Source organism: Leucoraja erinacea, chromosome 15, assembly GCF_028641065.1.
Source record: "Leucoraja erinacea ecotype New England chromosome 15, Leri_hhj_1, whole genome shotgun sequence".
Lineage (NCBI taxonomy): Eukaryota > Metazoa > Chordata > Chondrichthyes > Rajiformes > Rajidae > Leucoraja > Leucoraja erinaceus.
This window is the reverse complement of record NC_073391.1, coordinates 14,008,785-14,032,908: the sequence shown is the minus strand read 5'-3', so window position 1 is coordinate 14,032,908 and position 24,124 is coordinate 14,008,785. Positions and strand designations below refer to the sequence as shown.

The 24,124-nt window shown below is 38.6% G+C and overlaps 1 protein-coding gene across 1 annotated transcript in view; it reads left to right on the top strand.

Annotated features, from left to right (window-relative positions):
* The window catches only part of dock1 (dedicator of cytokinesis 1), a 443,854-nt gene that overhangs the window by 262,017 nt on the left and 157,713 nt on the right, over window positions 1-24,124 (top strand). The window contains exon 30 of the mRNA XM_055646705.1: window positions 20,593-20,671. Within this exon, the coding sequence (XP_055502680.1) occupies window positions 20,593-20,671 (79 nt within the window). The remainder of the gene's footprint in view (window positions 1-20,592; window positions 20,672-24,124) is intronic.

The window sequence follows — 24,124 nt, the reverse complement described above, 5'->3', positions numbered from 1 at the left end:
GTCAGTGCCATTAATGTGGTTTGAAATTTTGGTTTGGAAATGCTAAAGCTGTGTTGCCTTTGGTTTGGAAATGCTAAAGGTGTGTTTCCTTTGGTTTGGAAATGCTAAAGGTGTGTTTCCTTTGGTTTGGAAATGCTAAATCTCTGTTGCCTTTGGTTTGGAAATGCTAAAGCTGTGTTGCCTTTGGTTTGGAAATGCTAAAGCTGTGTTGCCTAATTAAAGTTGCCTTGCCTTATTAACGTTGCCTTGCCTTCTATATAATTAAAAGTCTAATCTTGACCACTTCCTGTTTGCGCTTTATATTGATTTTAGAAAAAAACACTACCACGTACGGCTGTGATTTTTGGTCATCTTACTCAGAGTCCCCCTCCGCTCATCAGGTGCTGAGGAATTGTCCCATCGATGAAAAATAAAAGAATTATTAGTGTTTAAAAAATGGTGAGATTCTCTCTCCTGTCAATCACGCCATGAAGGTCACGCCCCTTCTCGTGGGAGGGGAAGGGACTATAAAACCCAGAAGTGTGGGCATGGCTCAGTCTCTGCAAGATGGAGGACTAGCCGTGAGTCAACTGCCTTGAGTGAGTGAGCTGCCAGCACAACTGGCTTGAGTGACTGAGCTACTTGCCCAAGAATCCATTCGGCCCACAATGTCCATACTAGCCCTCTGGAAACCAGTCGTCCCCCCCCCCCCCCCCCCCCCCCCCACCACTGGTCAACAATATTGGAATGGGTGGAGGTGGAATATTGCGTTGGGGGAGCAGCCCTCCCGTTTGATGCTGGACCCAACGGGTCCCACTTAGTCTAGTAATTTCTACATGGTGAAACCAAAATGTATAAAAATACCCTTTATTAAAATCTGACAATGCGCACTAAACGACGTGACTTTTTCTATTACAAATCTCAAATTGTGGAGTACAGGCAAATAATGGGTCTCTGTCCCAAACATTATGGAGGGCACTGTATGTATGTCTGTTTTGTATCTAACATTTTATGGTTATAAAAATCATTGGCCTGAAAGGTTAACATTGGCCTAGATTTTGCTGGCTGCAGTTGGTCACCTATGGAAGCTGCTGAGGTATGTTATAGTTGGATTGTTACACAGGTAGTCTCTATTTGTTACTGAAAAGTAACTCCATATTCTAAATGGTGAGAATCAACGTGGGCATGCAAAAACAAGTATCGCCCATAAAATAATTTAGAAAGCCTTTGACAGATGGCCAGCCATCAAGATTTTTCAATGCTTCTGAATGTCTGTTTAATTTAAAGCCATATGGAAAATTTAAATTGAACCATTTGAAATAACTTGAAATAATTACAAAATTGCAACTTTACCCTAACTTTAATATAGCCATAAAATCTGCATTCAAATTAGTGGAAAGACTAATCCTGTCATTACTCCAATCTGGCACAAGATACAGGAGCAAATGTTTTAGTCTTAGTGCTGAGGCATTCCAGCAAGTTTGTTCTCCACTGATGGATTCCATGCAGTGGAGTGTGGTGACAGATTGTGTGCTGTTCAGAATGTGAGCAACTTCAACGTAAGGAGGTGCTGAAGTCCCAAATTTGTCAGTGTCTAAATGTAAGTTCCAAATAAAATTCTCAGCATGTACAATCAATTTCTCAACCTTTATATCTCTCTTCATGGATGCTGCCAGACCAACTGAGCATTTCCAGAATTTTCTCTTTTTTCAGAATTGCTGCACTTTGCTCAATGCTGCATTGTGTATTTGTTTACTAAACTTGCTCTCAGTAAGAGTAGTCACAGATTGATTATAGTCATTAACCACAACACAGATGTCAATCATTATGTCAATACGCCAGTGTACTTATAATGGAAATTGATGTCAACCAGAATATCTCACCTGCATAAGTAAATTATTATTACTGCAGACAAGGAATAAATGTAGGCTTTTGCACAGTTCTTGCAAAATCAGTAATAAAATAAAACTCAAATATATAGAATATTGCTTTATCATAATATTTATATATCTCAATACTAATTTAGATGTCAAGTTGTTTTCAAAATGTATTTATCGGGTAGCATTTTATACTCCTGCAGTATAATGACAATGATAAAAGTTTTATTTGCAAGTTGGCGTGCCACAACTAAAACATTTAAATATTTATGTCAAGTAGAAACAAATTGATGCTTCTTATATGTTTTTTTCTGGATAATTTTTAAAGTGATGCAGTCATTTAATACAATGGAGGATTATGATATTTTATTACTTATTTCTGTCGAGCTTTATATATAATATTGAAGAATTTGCTTTCCATCATATTGTGTTACAATTTTGCACGTTTCGTGATCATTCTGATTAACTTTACTGATGTTCAACAAATATTGCCTGATGGAAATAAGTAATGAACATTATTATGCTCTCTAATCATATATTAAAAACCTTCATTCACTTCCTGTCAGATTTTCACATTATAAATTCCTCTGACTGCATTTATAATGCAACCGCCTATGTAAGCTTGTAGTGCTATAATTACACCTGCCAACGAATGTGGTGTTCTTAATACATCAGTTATATAACTTCCAATCCCTCAACCTGTATAATAGAGAGGTTCCTGTGCTGCATTCAAGTACTTACCTACCTCCCACATTAATGTTTGGGTTGTTATTTTATGATTAATAATGGATAAATTATATGAAAATAAGGATAGGATAAACGATCTAAACTCAATCTAAGTGCACTATCCACAATGTAGATTGTGACGTTAGGACCCAGTGGGGCAATAGTGATAGGATTAAATACAAGAGTTAAGAGTGTTTAATTGTCAAATGTACCGAAAAGGAACAACAAAATACTTACTTGCAGCAGCACAATAGGTTTGTAAATAACAGACAACATAAACAAAAAAAGAAATCATAGGAATTGACAGGAGAAAAAACAAACAGCATGTGGGACTAAGGAGCGGTCAGGCGGCATCTGTGAAGGTAGAGGGATGGCTGGTATTGCCAGTCAAGACCCTGCTTTTGGTCCCAATTCAAATCCTCTTTCAATAGAACTCTACATACCAATTGTCTTTCAAATTGCCCATTAACCTTCAAATAATATGTGTACGGGGACTCCCAGATCCGTCTGAACATCAGATGACCAGCTTCAATTTTAATTGTTTTTAAATCTGAGAGAATTAAAGTTATATTAAACATCAGCTACTCAGCAGTCCTCTACCAACCTGTCCCATTGCATAAATCACCATAAGAAATAATGTTTCATAAAGAGACTATGTGGATTTCCTTTTTTTTTAAATCTAGAGTCCATCACGACAAACATACTGATTACTGATTAAATTCACCCCAGTTTACAAAGTGCTAGCTAAGCATTTAATTTGGTGAAAAAATAATTATTCAAAGAAGCCTTATTACAGTTCTAATGATAGCGAATAACCTGTCATTTATGAAGGGAGCAATGGGATTTGTGCAAGTGTTTAAGAAGGAACTGCAGATGCTGGAAAATCGAAGGTAGACAAAAGTGTTGGAGAAACTCAGTGGGTGCAGCAGCATCTATGGAGCGAAGGAAATAGGCAACGTTTCAGGCTGAAACCCTTCTTCACACTGTGCAAGAATGATTAATCTAACAACTTCACAGTGGGATGGCTGGTGCCATCACAGTTTCACTAAACTTGGTTCACATTTCTTTAATGTGCAAACCATTTGAGCCTTTTCAACAATTAATTTTTAACAATATCTAATTGTTTCTGGAGCAGTTTTAGAGCTGCAGATTACAATGTGCACCAAAAGACATACCACAAAATAAATACACAAATAAAAAATATCCTCATAGTCATACCACAAGATTTTTATTCTCGTCAAATCACCCATTAAGAAATCTTAAAGCAATGCAGTATTCTTTAGGAAATCATTCATAGTCATAAAACATTTGATATAGCCACTAGTAAAGCTTATACACCACTGCAAACATGATTCCTGCCAGAATCTTGCACTCTGATTTTATTCAGAGAGGAAGATTTTGGCAGGAGTTTAAATGTTCGAGAAAAAAAGCAATTAGGTAAACATATAACTACTATGCATACATATCGAAATGCTCAAATTTAAAATGAATTTCAAATGCAACACGCAAAATGATTTACGTTTTTAGCATTTGGACACACACATTAACTGAGTAAAAAGAAAATCTGATGGACCATATGTCAGAATAGTAGAAACACGATATTGGTGATTTTGATTAAATGCTGTAGTTAGAAAAGAAACTCGCTCTCAATATTGACATATATACTGAAAACAGAAATATATTTAGAAAATCAATAAATTAAATAGCCTAACAAAATAGCACCAAAATTCTGAGTGCAACTAAGACAGTGCATAGTTCATAGTTAGCTGGTATTTGTCATGTTCAAAAACATGATGGTTGTTTGGAAGAAACTGTTCTTGAACCTGAAGGTCACGGTTTTCAAACTTTTATACCTTCTTCCCGATGGCACGAGTGAAATGAGAGCATGGACGGTGTAATGTGGGTTTTAGATTATGCTGGTTGCCTTTTTAAGGCAGTACCTTCTATAGATTCCTTCAATTGTGGGGAGGTCAATACCCATGACGGACTGGGCAGTGATCACACTCTTTACAATCTTCCTCGTACCTGGGCATTGGAATGGCTGAACCCGGTCGTCAATATGCTCTCTACCATGCTCCCGCAGTAGTTCAAGAGACTATTCGTCGATATACCATATCTCCTCAGTCTCGCACAGGACAGCTGGGCACAGGACAGTTCTTCAGAGATATGCACCCCTAGGAACTTGAAGGTGTTGACACTCTCAACTGTCGACCTATCGATGATGACAGGTTTGTGGATCATCAGCTTCCCTCTAGAAGAGTCAACAATCAGCTCCCTGGTCTTACTGATGTTGAGAGCAATATTGTTGTTCTGACAACATTCAATCAGACGATCGAGTGGTGTCATCAGTGAATTTAAAGATTGAGTTGGAACTGCATCTGGTGACACAGCCATGAGTATAGAATGAATAGAACAGTGGACTAGGCACACAACCATGAGGTGCTCCTGTGCTGATGGTTATTGAGGAGTAAGTGTTGTTGCTATTTTGCACTGATTATGGTCTGTTGATGAGGAAGTCAAGAATCGAGTTGCATTGAGATGCGCTGCGACAGCTCACAGAGCTTGATAACTCTGGGGTTGATGGTATTGGATGCTGACCTGTAGTCTATGAACAAATAACCTGAAATTTGGTGGTTTGGAGTGGAAAGCCAGCGAGATTGCATCACCTGTTGATCTACTGTGGCAGTAGGCAAATTGTAGTGGGTCCAGGTTCTTGCTGAGGTAGGAGTCGATATACGCTATAACCAAATTCTCAAACCACATCATCACCATGAGCGTTAGTGCCACCTTTTGGTAGTCATTGAGGCATGTCATCTTACTCTTCTTGTGCACCAGCATTATTGAAGCAGGTGGGGACCTCAGTAATGTGAGGTTAAAGATGTACACTAAAACTCCAGCCAGTTGGGTCCGTGCAGCTTTTGAGAACACGTTGTGGTATACCACAAGGTCCAGATGCTTTTTAAGGGTTCCCCCTCATGAAAGATCTTGTGATGTTGATCTCAATGACAGAGATTACAATGCCATCGGGGCTATGGTGGGTTCTCCTGCCTTCATAATTACGCATGTAAATTATTTTCACAAAAACAGAAATCTGACATCATATGTAAGATGATTGATTTCAAAGTAAGAATCCTTGATGTTTGCTGTCAGTTGTATGCTGTTCATTGTTTAAATTATAACATTTTACCAAATAGCTGATGTAATTTTAGATGTATTTTATTAGAAATCTATTTTCTTTGTAGTCATCTTATGAATACCTACGGCATTTGTGGCAGTTTTAAAATGGGATTGTATTCGTAATCATAAAATTCAAATTGGTATGAATTAAATTGCTAATTGTTTGTCATTTGGCTAGAACAATTGATTTTAAAATAATCTTAAATTAATTTAATAATGGAATTTGTATAAAATTAAACAACAGCACTTTAATTAGAGAATCGAAGGGTTTTCCCTGTTAAAGGTACACACGGGAGGGCTATATTGAATATAGCGTCACACGGGAGGACTATATTGAATATATATACGTGCGTTAAAGTTCCTTTAAGCTGTCATTCCACAAAAATAATTCTTCATGGAAATCATAGTAATGAAATCTGTGTTTAAAAAATATAATTTAATGTCTGCTGAACATTACATATTGCTTTGTTAGTCTTCCCGATTTACTCTGGAATATTTCCTATTAGCATTTGTTTGTATTTTTGTTATGGGAATCGTCCTATTACTAGTTGATACTCAAGTTTCACGTTGAATATATGTTTGTCTTCAGGGATAGAAAATTAATAGAAAAACTACAAGGTTATCTAAAGTTAATAAGCTTGATATTTTGTGTAATTTTAAAATTGCTAGTCTTGATTGACAAAAGAAAACATTTTGTATAAATTTATTTAAGCATTCCAGTTAACACAGGTTTATTATAAATCTGTCCTGCTTGCAAAAGATAATGTACTATCTTGCCAAATGATATTTCCATGCTGCATATGAGATTTAGGAATCCAATGTGGTAGCCATACAGAGTGCAAGAGACAACATTATGATCTCTAAGCTATTTAATGCTCCAGTTGACCTGAAACAAAGTGTCAAGCTTCATTGCAGTAGCAGCATATATTATCTCATTCCCCTAATGCTCAGGGGAAGTTAACTGATTTATAACCCATTAGATCTTATTCAGCAGAAATAATGATGATAGAAGTTTGATAGAGAATTAATTTAAATTGTAAATTATATGCACAAGCACTCTCAAAACTTATAATAAAGATGATCGTTTTAAAAGCTAATTACTACTTTTTAACTTATTTTAATGACATTTGTTGACTTAACTGAAATGCATTTGTGGCAGATGTGACTTTTTGATGTAATTGTCTGACCTGCAAAGCAGCTGGTTACTTAAAAAACATCAAGAGTAGCAACTTGCTGTGCATCATAATAAATGTTTAGATAAATCTATGGTTTACCCTGAAAAAAGGTTCTAGTCAAGATTTCCATCAATAGAAATCTATTGTATTAATAAATTAGTATTAATAGTTAAGATAAAAAGCTATCTTTATTTTGGATTAAACTATGAAGTTGTGAAGCCTTTTGCAAATAAATTAATGTCTTAGAATGGTGCAACAGCTAGTAGATCAGAATCAGAAGAGTAAGATTTGAAGTTGGAAAATATTACATTGGGAAGGAAGGATCCGAAAGTGACCATCAAGTTAATGTACAGGATTAGTTGAACCAAATGGAGGTTTGTGATAAGGGGTTTAGGTATTTCCATTAAGCTTGTGAGTAAGGAGAGCAAAAAGGCAGAAAAGGAGTATGGAGCATATGTTGTGCACAATAGCAGCACAAAAATTGTAATCCTCATTTTATATGTTCTTACAATATAGACGAAAACCATTCAACCCATTGAATCCATGCCATTTCTCAGAGTAATCCTATTCCTGTACTTATTTCCCTATAAGGTATTCTCTCCTAAATGCACATCAATTACACCTGATTCTCTGAACACAAATCTACACTAGGGGTACTACCAATCAGTATATCTTATGGTTGTGGGAGAAAGCCTGCATCACTGTGCTGCCTAACATTGCTTGACTATTTGAGGCAGAAGAGTTTTAAGTAATCAGAAAAAGATCGTCAAATCACGTCAAGTTTATTGTCATGAATACAAGAAAAGTGAGGTCCAGATGGAATTAATATCTTTCTTGCAGCAGCAGCAGCAGCATCACAGACGCATAAATTTGCATAACATATCATTTAATTGTGGAATTGCACAGGACAGGAGGCAATTCAGCTCATTGTATGCACGCTGACCCTAAAAGCTAATGCCAGGTTTCGACTCTTGGTCCACAGCATTGAATCTCATATGTTCATCCAGGTAGCTTTTAAAACTAGACGTTCAGCTACCTGAGGAAAACTATGTTTGAAGATCAAAACCTCAAACCTGATGCAAAACCTGGTGTAACAGACAACAGTAAACCTCACCTCCCTAACTGTTTCCGAGATCTGAACTATCCTGAGGAGATACCTCATGACACTGGAAAAATATGCCGTGCCCCCCATGTTACAGGATGGTTGCATTCCTCGCAAACTCTCTGCATTGCGATTGTCTGTGATCCAAACTATTTTTTCCCATTGAACCCAATGGTATATGTGGAAAAGATTTCCTAAGCAAAATTGTTCCTCAACAGTTCTGCCCTGCTTGGGCAATAGGCACAGGACTTCTGATCGAATTGTTGATGGAAGTGAAAGAGTTGTTATCTCAATTAACTAGAAATGAATGTTATATTGTTTAATAAAGTATGATTATACAAGAACTCTACTGGAAAAAGTTTAGTGGGATATAGGACAAACATGGCCAGGTGGGAGTAGTGTAAATGGGACCTCTGGGTCGGCATGGGCAAGTTGGGCTGAAGCGCTTGTTTAAGTGCTGTACGACTGAGACTCTATGACTTAAGTATTAATAGAAGACATTGCCGTGTCAGTTTCCAAATCAACTGTGTCCATCCACTGTGAACTGACAGCCAGACCATATCTTGGGCAAATAATTATATAACTTAAGATTTTACTGATGACGTTTTAAGTGCTTTGGATTGTTTCAAAAAGATCACCACGGGTAGCCTGGATGGCATGTTTCTAGATAGGATTTATAAAGTGAATATCAAAGTGTTGCCTGGAATATATTCTTGGGTTTGACGTGGCACAATTCCAGCTAGTGTCAAGAACAGTCGTGTGTAGTGCAGTAGCAGGCATCAAAATCCATACCACCTGTCTACCAAATCCTTGTTTATATGTATAAGCTGTATGTAAGTCAAGTGTTAGCAAAATGGGGACTTTCTTACTTGCCCTTCAAATTATTTACCTCAGAACTTTAAATCAAATTCCATTTGCCAACGTCTTGCTGAACCAAATTCGATGTTAATTTTCCTAAAGCCTGCAACTTTCTTACTCGTTTTTAAGTACTCTGCCAATTTTGGTGTTATCTGCAACCCTAAATCATGGTTCCTGCATACAATTCTTTGAATAGACTTTCAATTAGTCCATCTCCATTGCTCATACTCATAACCCTACAATATTTTGAAGTCCAGTAAAGTCTTGTTATAATGGACCATGGGGGGGGGATCTGTAATTGGCAAGTGTCCGTTTTAATTTAGTAAGGTGTTATCATTGTATGCAGTTGAAACAAAGAAGTGCAGATTATGGTTAATACACAAAAGGACATAAAGTGCTGGAGTTATTCAGCAGGTCAGGCAGCATTGCTGGAGAATATGGATAGGTGACGTTGAGCCTTCTTCAGACTGATTCAGTCTGCTGAGTTACTCCAGCACTTTGTGTCATTTCACCTTAAAACTAGGCGCCGATGCTGCTGGTTTGCACGAGTGAGGCCTTCTTTATCGGCTGGCGCACATCCGGTTGACGAGCCCTTCTTCACCTAGTGCACAGTCCTGTTGACACAGCTGTTGTTGCGGCTCACATTGTGGCCCTGGGGACAGCGCTTTCTTCAGGCTGTCTCACCTATTTTCACTTCCAAGGTGGAATATGTCGGCAGCTCCGGAGGATCAGGAGAAAGAGGTGGCAGTGGAGGAAGGCGGAGGAGGTTGAGGAGAAGAGGAGGGACTCAGTGATGGGAGGGCGAGGAGGGAGCGGACAAAGCAACAGCTGACAGGAAGAAGCAGCAGCAGGTGGGAGGGAAGGGAGCCCCATGGTGACTGAGTCAGTCACCATGGTGCCAGTGCATTTTTCTTAAAATGGGATTTTGTAAAGTTAAAAATGTGAATAACTTGTAAAATACAACATCAATCTGAACGAAACTTGATTTAAAAAAAAACACACATTAGACAATTGTGAGTAAGGTGGTGCAAAAATTTGTGGCGTTATCGTGTACGGTTTTGGCTCAATTTCAGGATCTCACTTAATCACTCAATCACTCACACGCAGACATCCAAACAAACAAGATGAGAGTTTTAGTAATATACTAGACCCAAGTGCAGACCCGTGGGTCTGTTCCCCCAACGTGCGGTTGTGGGGAGGGGGAGGCAGCATGCATCGTCACACACACTAACTAACCCCCCCCCCCCCCCCCCCGCACTCACGCTAATTACCACCCCCCTTGATATAATATTAATATTATTAATTTGCTCCTTTTACTCCATAACCACCGTAACTACTGACGCATAGCCCCCAACTTGCAGTCAGATCTAGAGGGGGGTAGAGAGAGAGAGGGCAGAGCGGAAAGGGGAGAGAGACAGAGAGAGAGACAGAGAGAGGGAGAAGAGTGAAAGAGAGGTGGAGAGAAAGACAGAGGGATAGAGGGAGGGAGCGAGAGAGAGAAAGAGAGAGAGATAGTGAAAGAGAGAGAGAGGGGAGAGAGTGAGGGAGAGAGAGAGAGAGAGAGAGAGAGAGAGAGAGAGAGAGAGAGAGGGGGAGGGGGGGAGGAGGAGGGAGAGAGAGGGTGTGCTGGGAGGGGGAGGGAGGGGTAGGGGGTAGGGGTGTGTGGAGGGGAGGAGGTTTAGGGGAGGGGTGGTGGGGGAGGGGAAAGGAGGAGGGGGGGGGAGAAAAAGAGGGGAGATAGAGAGGGGGGAGGGAAGAGGGGGGGGAGTTAATCTGAAAGTTAAGTCTATTTTCAGAATTGATTAATTAAAAATCGAATCATATACTATATTTAGTTATTTCACTCTCTTCATAGCTATATCGTTTTATTTGTTTGTTAAGACTATTTAGCATTGTATTTAGAAAAGGTTGGTACATAATGGTATTTTGGCTATTGTTTACTTGAAAATAGAAAACTTGAGGCACATATATGAAATTGCTGTGGACAAAATGCTAAAGTCACTCTGACAAATCATCGTAATAATTTACAATGCTCATTTAGATTCAGTCATGAATGGGTCATATAATCTTCCTCTGTGTCTTTAAATAATTAAATATTTGATGATTTTAGCCATGAACTTCATTGGTTATAAGAGTATTATGTTTGAAAAAAAAAAATCAACACAATTTTAAAATAAATATTATTTGGAACAGTATATATGAAATTGGACAGTGATCTCTCTAAGGTGACTTTACTCATGATCATCAAAAAATAAAGTTGGCCTCGTTACTAATTGAAGAAATGATCAGAGAAGCCAATGAAGTGACCCCTGAAATGGCAAAACATATGGAGTTTGCTGATGTGTCTGCATTATTTCCAAAAATCCAGTCTTGGTAATTTTCATTTGGTATAACAAGATTTTTTAACAGGTGGTAACAAACTTCTGTTTTCGGAAATGCAGAATTAGATGAAAGAGTAAATAGGACATTTCTCAGTCTGTCTATATAATCAGGAAAATATTGTTCTCAATAATATTGTTTTTCAAAAATATATTGAAAAATATTGATTTTCAAAGTTGTTTTAATCTTGATTTGCATTTTTCTGATCTAAATTGCGGTCGGGGCACTTTGCACAGAGAGGACCTGTGGTTTCCAGCAATATTGATATCATTGAGTTGGCTGAGTAGCTAATTGGATTGAAAAAACTAACACATAGCAAAGGTGACAGTAAGCATTTCCAATTTTTACTACAATTTCAGAGAATTAAATAAAAGATGTGGACATAAACGTTGATTATTCTAGATTATTATCATAAGAAATTAACAGATCATGAATTTGTCATTTTAATGCCCATCAAATTTTGAAATGACTATTGTGAAAGAATTAAACTCTACATATATAAATGGAGACACAAGAAACTACCAATTATACAATAGTATACAAACTTAAAGCACACGGGCATTGGGGGTTCAGTATTGATGTGGATAGAGAACTGGCTGGCAAACAGGAAGCAAAGAGTAGGAATAAACGGCGTCCTTTTCAATGGCAGGCAGTGACTAGTGGGGTACCGCAAAGCTCAGTGCTGGGACCCCAGCTATTTACAATATATATTAATGATCTGGATGAGGGAATTGAAGGTAATATCTCCAAGTTTGCGGATGACACTAAGCTGGGGGGCAGTGTTAGCTATGAGGAGGATGCTAGGAGACTGCAAGGTGACTTGGATAGGCTGGGTGAGTGGGCAAATGTTTGGCAGATGCAGTATAATGTGGATAAATGTGAGGTTATCCATTTTGGTGGCAAAAACGGGAAAGCAGGCTATTATCTAAATGGTGGCCGATTGGGAAAGGGGGAGATGCAGCGAGACCTGGGTGTCATGGTACACCAGTCATTGAAGGTAGGCATGCAGGTGCAGCAGGCAGTAAAGAAAGCGAATGGTATGTTAGCTTTCATTGCAAAAGGATTTGAGTATAGGAGCAGGGAGTTTCTACTGCAGTTGTACAGGGTCTTGGTGAGACCACACCTGGAGTATTGCGTACAGTTTTGGTCTCCAAATCTGAGGAAGGACATTATTGCCCTAGAGGGAGTGCAGAGACGGTTCACCAGACTGATTCCTGGGATGTCAGGACTGTCTTATGAAGAAAGACTGGATAGACTTGGTTTATACTCTCTAGAATTTAGGAGATTGAGAGGGGATCTTATAGAAAAACTTACAAAATTCTTAAGGGGTTGGACAGGCTAGATGCAAGAAGATTGTTCCCGATGTTAGGGAAGTCCAGGACAAGGGGTCACAGCTTAAGGATAAGGGGGAAATCCTTTAAAACCGAGATGAGAAGAACTTTTTTCACACAGAGTGATGAATCTCTGGGACTTTCTGCCACAGAGGGTAGTTGAGGCCAGTTCATTGGCTATATTTAAGAGGGAGAGATGTGGCCCTTGTGGCTAAGGGGATCAGGGGGTATAGAGAGAAGGCAGGTACGGGATACTGAGTTGGATGATCAGCCATGATCATATTGAATGGCAGTGCAGGCTCGAAGGGCCGAATGGCCTACTCCTGCACCTAATTTCTATGTTTCCATGTTTCTAATTATGGAATCATCTACAGATCTGTCTGATAAAGGTTCCATTGTCTGTCCATTTTCCTCCGCAGCTGCTGCCTGACGTTGAGTTCTTGTGTACACTGATTTAGCCCCTCGTGGCTATTTTGCTTTAACTCCACATAAATAAAATTAGCGTAGGACACGTTAGGACACAGTGGAGGTGTGGTGATTTTTCTCAGTCATTAATGAGTGAAGAGTTGAAGTTTACAGCAAATGAATGATTTTGTGTTAACTGACTTGGCAAAGGCTGTACTTGCACACTTTTTGGAGAAAGAGTAGGTAACCTTTTGAACATTTTCAATTAAACTTGATTCTTCAGATGATTGAAGTCACTGATTTTGTCAGAAAAGCGTTGCCGAACATTAGTAGTTAGGCCGTTAGTACAACTGAAATCCCCTTAAATTAAGCCATTTAGATGGTGTTAATTACTTGGAAATGCAGGAAACATTAAACAGATCCTGCTGCATCTATGGAAAGATAAATGCAGCTAATGTTTCAGCCGAAGGTCTTGACTTTTTATCGATTTAAGAAAGAAGGAGTTATATCTTTTAAGTTTGTCTCCCTCAAAAATTGTATCAGATATAGAGGTGTGACTCCTTGATATTCAGTAGCTGTAACAAGCACACAGAGGTTTACAATTGCTAACAGTTGTGCTTTTTTTCTCAAAGTTGGTTGACCGAGACCCTCTTAATTCCCTGGCTCAAACTATGGTCACTTTAAAGCAGTATCCACTGCAATCACAGAAATGTGTGGAACTGATGGATAACACATCACCAAAAGGTGATTGCATGCAATTAAAGCGTGGTTTCAAATTCCCTGAAGTTGAAGTATTTATGTGTGTGTAATTGTTACTTAACTCCAACCTAACAGGGAAGTTTATTTTTTGTCTTCTGATTCACTACATGTGATACACTGGCATTATGGTTAAATTACTGGATAATTAATCCTGAGGCCAGCACTAATGATCCAGAGACATATGTTTGGATCTCACCATGACAGCTGGGGAATTTTATTTCAATTAATTAATTAAGTAAATTTGGGATATAAAGCTACTGTCAATGATGGTGACCGTGAAGCTGCTGTTTTGTCGTTAAAAACCATATGGTGCATTAATAGCCTTTTAGAAAGGCAACCAACCATCCATGCCTAGTCTGAACTCCAAACATAACTGAGTGCTCAATTCAAGGGCATTTAGGGATGGATAGTAAATGCCTTGGTATTTCTGGACGCAGTCAGCAACATAACAAAATTAAGTGAATTAAATCCAGTGTTTTTAATGTCTTCATTCTTCTTTGGTGTGTGATTTCTTGTTGAACATAGGTAATGAGCGTTTTCAATGTTTAAACTGAGACCTGTAGATTGGCCATTGTAAATTGCTCCCAGCCTGTAGAATCTAGTTGATGAGAATGTGGATAGAATAAAAAGTGTGATTAATATAGAATTACTGTATATGGGTGGTTGATGGTTAGTGATGACTCAATGGGCCGAGAGGCATGTTTACGTGCTGAATTTCTGCATGGCTCCATGACTCTAAAAGGCATTATATCCCAGCTAAAGCGAATGTTAATGTTCAGAGTACCCAATACAAAACTTGTTGGAAACATTGTAGTTATTATCTGTTCCTTGCAACAGGTTCAACAGAATCAGTTTTCAGCATAACCATGCTGCTCTTATGGGAGAATAATGTTTGTCTCAAGGTAACTGCTTTATTAAATAATTGGCTTTGTTCCAAATGTTCATTGAGCAATTGCAGAATGGATATGACATGGCCTTAAAGTAAATAATTGAAAAATCTGTTCCACAGAAGTGAATTACTTGCATTAAAATGAAAACAGAAAATGTTGGAAGTTCTCTGCAGGTCAGGTAGTATCTGTGGAGAGAGAAACACAATTAATGTTTCATCTCCATCCCTCTTCATGACTGGGACTAATTAGAAAGGAAGTATGTTTAAAATTTAAATCTACAAATCTACTCTGGGAAAAGCAAAAAAAAAATTGCATCTTAGGCTGTGGGCTTTTTTGTTTAAATTTGTGACCCAAATCACGTAACTACCTAAATTTGTAACATTTTGTGTAGAAATATTATACAAATCATACCTGAAACTCGTCAAGAACAAAACCTGCACATATTTTTAAAATATGAGAAAACCTCCAATTTTCCGAGTAGTAATTGTCCAATCAATGCTCGTTTGACATTGGTCAATTGGCGTCCGACCTCAATCACAAGCTTTATTTCATGGTAGCTAGGCAGCGAGCACACTGGGATCATGGCTGCCTCCTAATTACATCAAAACAATAGCAAGGTTTCCAAGGAATAAAGGTAATGCTAACCTTGCTGATAATTTTGTTTTACAATTGATTTATCTTTGTAAAGTTATGATGTGAACTGTTAAATAAAAATGATGAATGACAAATGTAGAGCTAGGGTTAGGATTAGGATTAAGGTCAGTCAGTCAGTCAGTCAGAGTCAATCAGTCAGTCGGTCAGTCGATCAGTCTGTTGGTCGAGCTGCCAGTAGGCTGGTGGATGCTGTGAAGGGTCAGACGGACTGTCGGTAGGCCGGTGGATCCAGTGAAGGATCGGTTGGGCTATCGGTAGGCCAGTGAGTGCTGTGAAGGATCGGTCGGGCAGCAGGGCTGCCGGTGTGTGCTGCGAGTGGTCGGTCGGGCTGTCGGCAGGCCAGTGTTGCAGCGAACGAGCGGGCAGACTGACGAGCCGGCGCTATAGTGGTGCTGAAGGCGGCCCGGGCGGCCGTGCATGGGGCATTGCTACTCCCCACATCCAGAAGAGCATGCTGGCCGGGGTGTGGGCGCGTTGCGGGGCGGGCCACACGTACGGAGCCCGCAGCCGGTCCCAAAGCGGCTCCAGCTCCAGCCGTGAGTAGCTTTGGAAGCAGCTCTGGGAGGGGGGCGAGTTAGCATTAGGGTTAGGCATTTTCCTGCTTTAGCCTTAGTCTTCCCCCAGCCTGGCACTGCCCCAGTCCCACTATGGCCAAGACACCCACTCTGCACACTGGCAGTCAGTGGGGTTCAGTAGACGGGGGAACCCACAGGAACTGCCCTCACCCACTAATTAGGCGGGTTCAGGAGCCGGACCTCTGCGGCAGTCTGATTCAAAATAGCTCACAATTATATTAATCATATTATTTTTATATCATATAATTAATCATTAATTATATATAATTATATATAATTAGTCATATTCATGTCATATATATATGTATGGTAAATAATATATGGTTTAAATAGACAGCAGCAGGAATTCGGCTCCCCATGGAGTAATATGAGCATTGATGGCGCTTACTTTTTCGATCTCATTTTCTAATTAGCTTAGGTAGACAAAATTGCTAGAGAAACTCAGCGGGTGCGGCAGCATCTATGGAGCGAAGGAAATAGGCGACGTTTCGGGCCGAAACCCTTCTTCAGACTAATTAGCTTAATTAACTAATATGCAACTTTTGGCACTGATGAGTTATCACCTCAATTATATTTTATATAAATCTGTGCAAAATTTCAAGTAGTTCCCAGACATGGGTCACGAAAGGTAAATTCTAGAGACATTTTCGATGCTCGGCCCACAGCCGATATAGAGCACAGACCGACAACCTTATAAATAATGGGTCAGTCAGCATCTACAAGGGAAGAAGAAGTGAACATCCCACCCTGATTAAACCCTACCATGAGAGGTTATTTATGCAAAGGCACACTAACCTTCCAGCAACCCCAAACAAACACCAATCAACTCTCTTGAGTAACACCAATGTCCATTGGCTAGTTCTAGCGCAAAATTCTTCCTGATTACATGTGTTTAAAAATGTTTTAAGTATGATTCACTGAATTTGAGCCTTTGCATTTTTCCCAGACAACTTAATAGAAGTTTCATGAAAAGGGCTAATTATAAATGGGAATTTAAGTAAATATAAAAACGGATAATGGGGAATATGCTGGAAGAAACACATTCAAGCACAGAACCAAAAAGGACCATGAAGAATAGGTATTCAGGTACAGACAAACATGATGGGGAAGAGCCATTTCAAAATGGAGAGGTGGTTGAGCCTCTCTTTTAAGGTTGTGTTTTTGCCGATCATATATCCTCATTTTGTGATAAAGCATGGGCATTTTTGCAGAACATTCATTTCTTCCTTGTGATTCTGCACCTTTTCAAACAAGATAACTTTTCTTCTTTACCCCCATGTTCGGACGGTTTGGGTAACAGAAATTTGCCTTCACATATCACTACCCAAAAATATGAGGCACAAAATAAAATTAATTTCTACAGAATTTATGTGGTGGGGGGAATAAATACAAAATGCAAAAAAAAAACAAATGTCAGTTTTTATGTTTAGTTTCCCAATACTGTGGGACAATGTTGATTGGGTTGAAAGTCATGGCTAAATTATTCCTTTACCGTGCCCTCTCCAGTCCATGTCAACAGACGTTTCTTCATCTGTGAGGCATTTTCATTGATCTGCAAGTAATCCCTCAGTCTTTATTCTACTTCCGCTAGAAACATTGCTCCCCTGAACCCTTACTACAACACCTTTCTCCCATGAACTCAGGTTAGATTGCATGCGATCCAAGGAGAGCTAGCTGACTAAATAGAAAATTGGCTTTATGGAAGGAAGTAGAGGGTGATGGTGGAAGATTGTTTTTGGACTGGAGGCCTGTGACTAGCGGTGGGCCTCAGGATTTGGTGATGGGTCCATTGCTGTTTGTCGTCTATATCAATTATTTGGATGAGAATGTACATGGCACGATTAATAAGTTTGCAGATGGCACTAAAGTGGGTGATAATGTAGGTGTCGAAAATTGCAGCAGGATCTTGATCAGTTGGGCAGGTGGGCTGAGGAATGGTTAATTTAGTTTAATACAGAGAAGTGCGAGGTGTTGCATTTTGGGAAGTCCAACCAGGCCAGGACCTACGCAGTGAATGGCAGGGTTCTGGGAGGTGTGGTAGAGCAGATGGATCTAGGATGTTGGTCGGCATAGGCAAGTTGGCTAAAGGGCTTATTTCCCCACTCTATAACTGTATAACTCAGATCCTCGAATCCCATCTCCCTGATATTCCAACTTCCTAAACATTTTCCGAATCCATGAGCCTTGTTCAATCCCTGACTCCAATGTTGGCCTCAGCTGTTAAATAACAGCAATAAAATAACAAGAGAAGAATATTCCATAGGAACATAGCTCCATTTACAACATGTGCTTCAATGGGAGAAGTATGTTTGTCTTGCAGAAAATCATGTTGCAGATAGTTTTAGAAACACAGCCCCTCCTATATCACGGATGTCACCTGCATTTACTTTTTTGTTCTCTTCATGAACTTGAACACTTACGTGAAAATTCATCTTAGTGTTTTTTATGCTAAGTCAAACAACCCCTGCTTCTTGATCTATTAATTGAACTGGAGACCCTCATTTTTTAAATCATGTTAATAAATGTTCACCATAGCTACTCAATGGTCATCACATACTTCATAAATTTTATTGTCCAGAACTGGACAAAATATTCCAGTGAGAGTCAAATCAGTAACATAAAAAATTATCAACAGGAAATATTAGAAACAGCAGGTCACTCATAATCAGTGGAAAAAGGACAGAGTTAATATTTTGTTGAACACTTGTCATCAGATTTCATTTTGTCTTAGTATTTCTTGTTTTTGTGTTCTCTGACTTTGTTTACAAAATCTAGTTTTATGGATGCTTTTCTTAAACTTTTCAACCTATTAAAGATTTATACCCCAATTTCTCTGTTCCTGTAGTCTCTTTGGAATTGCACAGTTTTTAGATTATTTGGTCTTTCATTCTTCTTTCCAAACAGTAACACTGCATTTCTCCGTGTTAAATTTCAACTCTGGCAATAATATCCTCTCTATTGTTTATTGCACCGAGGTTTTGAGTCCACTGCAAATTTCTGTATCTATTATATCGACACAGGAACATTTTACAAAGATGAATATTTGAGTTAATTATTACATAATTTGAAAGGAAATTGGATAAACAGATCAAAAAGACATGTTAGGAAAATGTTACTTCAGTTGCAGAATTAACACGAGAAAAGGCACAGATGGCTAAATAATCTGCATTGTCATTTCCATTAATTAGTACTGTTGTCTGTAATCACGCATTAACAAATGCTGACAATTTTTACAATATTTATATATTGCTAAGTTGATGCTTCTTTTCCCTGATGTTTTTCCATATCAGTTTGCAGAATCAATGCCAGTTATTTAACCTCCCACAAAACTGTAAAGGTTGGTAACTTTGACTCCTGATATGAAAGCCCAGCTGCAGCAATACCTGAAAATGGGCATGCATGTAGCAAACTGCAGTATGGGCATGCCAAATAAAATGACTGCATAGCAGGAAATGGACTCATTAATTTCAGTCATTATGTTAAAAGCCTGCCACTACTTGAAATAAGTGCTTGTCTTCGGTAAGCACTTATAATTTCCATAATTTAAGCTTCTGACATTCACTTCTCTACCTTCCCAAGAACTGAGAGTGTGGTTCCACTTCTGTTAAGCAGCTTTCTGGGTTGTTTCTTGCCTTATGTTGATTACTCATGCTGAGTGTATCATCACAAACAGACATGCATAACTTACTCTCTAATATTTGCATTCGGTAATCCCTGCAGTGATTGTTGTGCAGGGCATGCGGCTGCTATGTAACTGCTATTATCGTCCATTGAACCATCATTTCCTGGAAACAATTGTACTTTATATTCTAGAGAAAAGGAATAAGTAGTAACAACATGAATGAACCTCACAGATGAAATTGATATTTTTCACAATGTATATTGTTACTATATGGATGAATGAGGTATCACATAAAGGATGAAGAAATTGAGAGTTCCTCCCTCATCTTGCACCTCTTTGCATTCGGGAATATTTAATCTTCCAAAAAAAAAAGCCGTTCATTGTTACGTTTTATTGTTCATATGCTTCAACAAGATTTGATATGGTTCTACAGAAGGGAGACTGGCCCATTGGCCCATCAGGTCCACACTGGCCTTCATGCACCAAGTACACTAATCCTACACAAACCCCATTTCAGAAATGGAGACAGATGGAGTCGCAGATGCTGGAATCTTGAGCAAAACACAAAATGCTGGTGGAACTAAACAGGTCAGGTAGCATATGGGGAAGAAATGGTCAGTCTGACCCTTCTTTCGAGTCTATCTTGTTACAAATGTTGACATTGCTATCATCGTCCGTCCTGAAAAGGATGCAAGCTTCTGGTGACAATCAGTGGGAGCCACCACTTGTTACAATAGATGATGGTGGTAGCAGAATTAGCTCAGTTTCCAGCCCCGCAACGTGGACACTTCTGCTATGGGACCCTCATTCTGTAGAAGAGTCCTGACTGGAAACGTGGTCTGTCCAATCCCTCCACAGATACTACCCGACCTGCTGAGTTCCTCCACCACGGTATGATTTGCCCGTTTCCGAAATAATTTCTTGAAAGAAATGTTTGTTCCTGATCCTACAAGATTGATAATGCTATATTTACCATGAAATTGTCTTTTTTTTCCCAATGTACAACTTTAAACTTTTGTGTACGTTTATCATTGTTGCATTTTGGATTGTGGTTCAATGTGTTTCTTTTCTTTTGTCTTTCAGAGTCTTCTTGCGAGCAATAAATCAGTATGCAGATATGTTGAACAAGAAATTTCTTGATCAAGCAAACTTTGAACTACAGGTATACAAATTAAAACCAACTATTTGAAATGTTGGGGTTGTATTTTGCTGTTTTGTTGGAAATTCAAAGATAGTTTAAAATAAAATGCATGCGGGTGACAGTCTCAATATAGGGGAAGGAGGGTTGCATTCCAAGAAAACTGGTTATTTCACAATCTTCATTAAAACAAAACCATGCTATCGGCATATTTGTCAAGAGACATTAATTTTATTGCATATCTCTAATTTTTGAGTAGTGATTTGTGAATTATGTGAGCCAAAAGGCTTACATAATTTTGCAAGTGTCTCCTGCATTGAAACCAATGTATTTTCCTAAGTGGATTTTTAAGTAGCATTTTGGAATTAATATTTTTCTCATGGAAAGAAAGGGAAATAAATAAATCCAAACAATACAGTATGTGATTTTATTACATTTTGCTGAACCTCATTGTTTGTTGAAATTTAGGGGCACATTATTATAAATTTGGCAACTATTCAGATATATCAGTTACTCATAGACATCATTGTGAATTTACCCATAAATTAGGAACTCAAATGCAGTGGTGAAAATATTGCCAATTCAGATTTCCACGATGCAATTACAATTTGTAGTAATAAGGCAACTCTTTCAGTGGTTCTGAAATTGTTAACCACCAACACCTGTATCAAGCTGTTTCTTCCATCTCTTAGTTGATTTGGTAAATCCCGGTCCAACATAGTGCTGCACAGAGACACTCATTTGAACAGACCTGAGAGAATTTTTTTGACAGCAGGAGGTACTGACCCCAAACTTTCAAAGTCTTAACATTACCTACATGCAAATTTACATGGAATCTATTCAGAAAAATGTCATGTTAAAAGGATTTGGTTGAGAATTTGGATGATTGATTGGATAAGAACATACAGGACAGTGGGTGGTTTGGCAGATAATTAAGACGGTTGTGAAAGATTGCAGCAGGATCTGGATCAAATGGCAGATGGGTTGAGGAATGGTTGATGGAATTTAATACAGAGAAGTGTGAGGTGTTGCATTTTGGGATGTTTAACAAGGGCGGATGTGGATGCGGATCTTCTGATTCATCCAAGGCTTCTGGTTAGGAAACACTCGGAAAGGTTTTGTTGGGATGCAGTCCTCCACACATTTCCTTATGAAGTCTGTAACAACTGTGGCAAATTCATTCAGGTCTGTTGCGAGTCCTTGAACATTGCCCGTCGACTCACTCCAAGCAGTCCTTTAATTGTTCCTCTGCCTCCCCAGACCATCTCTGTGCAGTCCTCACCTCTGGGGGTGCACTCCTCAGTTGCCGCCTGTATGCAGGAAGAAGCAGGTTCAGAGAGAAGATTTACGAGGATGTTTGCCAGGACTAGAGGGTGTGAGCTATAGGGAGAGGTTGAGTAGGCTGGGTCTCTATTCCTTGGAGCATAGGAGGATGAGGGGTGATCTTATAGGGATGTATAAAATCATGAGATGAATAGATCGGGTAGATGCACAGGGTCTCTTACCCAGGGTAGGGGAATCGAGGACCAGAGGACCTAGGTTCTAGGCGAAGGCGAAAAGATTTAATAGGAATCTGAGTGGTAACTTTTTCACACAAAGGATGGTGGGTGTGTGGAACAAGCTGCCAGAGGAAGTAGTTGAGGCTGGGACTATCCCAACGTTTAAGAAACAGTTAGACAGGTACATGGATAGGACAGGTTTGGAGGGATTTGGACCAAGCGCAGGCAGATAGGACCAGTGCATCTGGGACATGTTGGCCGGTGTGGGCCAAAGGGCCTGTTTCAACACTGTATCAACTCCATGACTCTATGACTCTAAACTAAAATTATTTAAAAAAATTAAAATACTAATAAGACGCACTTAAAATTATTTAAAACATTTCAACTGTCTTAATTAAATCAATACAAATCATTAGCTACCGCTCTTCTGGTAGCCGATTTCTCCTGTTCATTTGAAACACATGGGTTTTGATATAACATCACGATTCTTTGTTTTAAGGGATTAATTTCTTATTTTGAATGCTTTGAATTCTATCATTGGAGGCTTGGCCAGTTTCTTGGGGATGGATTTGGAAAAGGAAAAATAAATATGTAAACTATAGTTTTAAATGAGTTTCATAATTGCTTAATATTCAGATTGGTCACTGGCAGTAGATTAACTTTGGAATGTGACATAAGCAGGCTGATCAACATATTTGAACAAATAAAAATCTTACAAATAGCCAAATGTTTATTTAGCTGCTGTTGGTTAGGATTATATTTGACTTATTTCCTTTGTGCACTGATATTGTTTCCAGTATTCATTTTTCAAAAGGACTTAAAGGTAGAATATTTTGACTGGTGGTATTAATCTTGGTGAGAAAGATGTTCATGTGCATTGTTGGAAATAAGGATGGAGGGGCAGGAGAAGGTGGTTTAAAGAAGGCAGTTGAAATAACTTTCCTCTCCAATATAATGAAAACTATTTAACTGAGAAAATTCATTTTGAATATCTCAATATGCAATTTTATTTCTTTAAGCAGTACAATTTCATAAACCAGTCTGTAAAATAATTTGCTGATTGAGACTTCCAAGCTTTCACAATGTTCAGCTGCGTCAAGAAATTCTGAACTAACTCTAGCCCAGAAAATATAGCCTGATTGTGTCTTTAAGTTCAATGTAATTCAAGAATATGAAACGTTAACTACAAATTTTAGAAATGTTGAGGTTATTTTTGTGTCTCACCAATAATAAAAAATGATGGTGTTATTTCAAAAGCTTAAGCTGCAGTTTAATATTCACTTGATGTATAATAAATTATATTGATGTAAAAGTCAGGAGCATTAGAATATGTTTCACGTATATTCAGTCTTCATAGAAATTATATACCTGGATTCATTTGATTAAGATTATCCATTTTTTAGTGTATTTATGAAAGATATGCAGGTGATTAATGATTTCATCTATTGATCTTCAAATTGTTTGCTTATTAATACATTAGATTGGTTATAAATAATGAACTTAACTTTGTGTAGCAGAGACAAATGAAATCTGTGTATGAAATGAAATATAGCAGAATATTGTGTTAATTGCAAAAATAGCACTTTTCTTTGAGCCATATTTAATTTTTAATGATCAAGGAATTTATGTCTATGTCTATTACACTATACACTGATTTATAGCTAGTACTGCATACTGAAATAGTCACATAAAGTATTGTCAGTAATCACATTGTAAGTTATGCTGAAGGTAGAAGCAAACATCAAACAGCTGGAGGATCTCAATGGATTAGACAGCATCTGGGGAGAGAGAGAGGTATAGTTGATGCTTTGGGTCGAGGCCCTGCATTAGGATTACAAATGCAGGGTTGGGGTGTGGTGGGTAGCCAATATAAAGAGGGTAGAGTGAGGGATGACACAGGAGCTGGTAGACAATAGGTGGAACCTGGTGAGTAGAGTATTGATGGACAGATGGAGCCCGGTTGGTGGGGGGTGGGGGG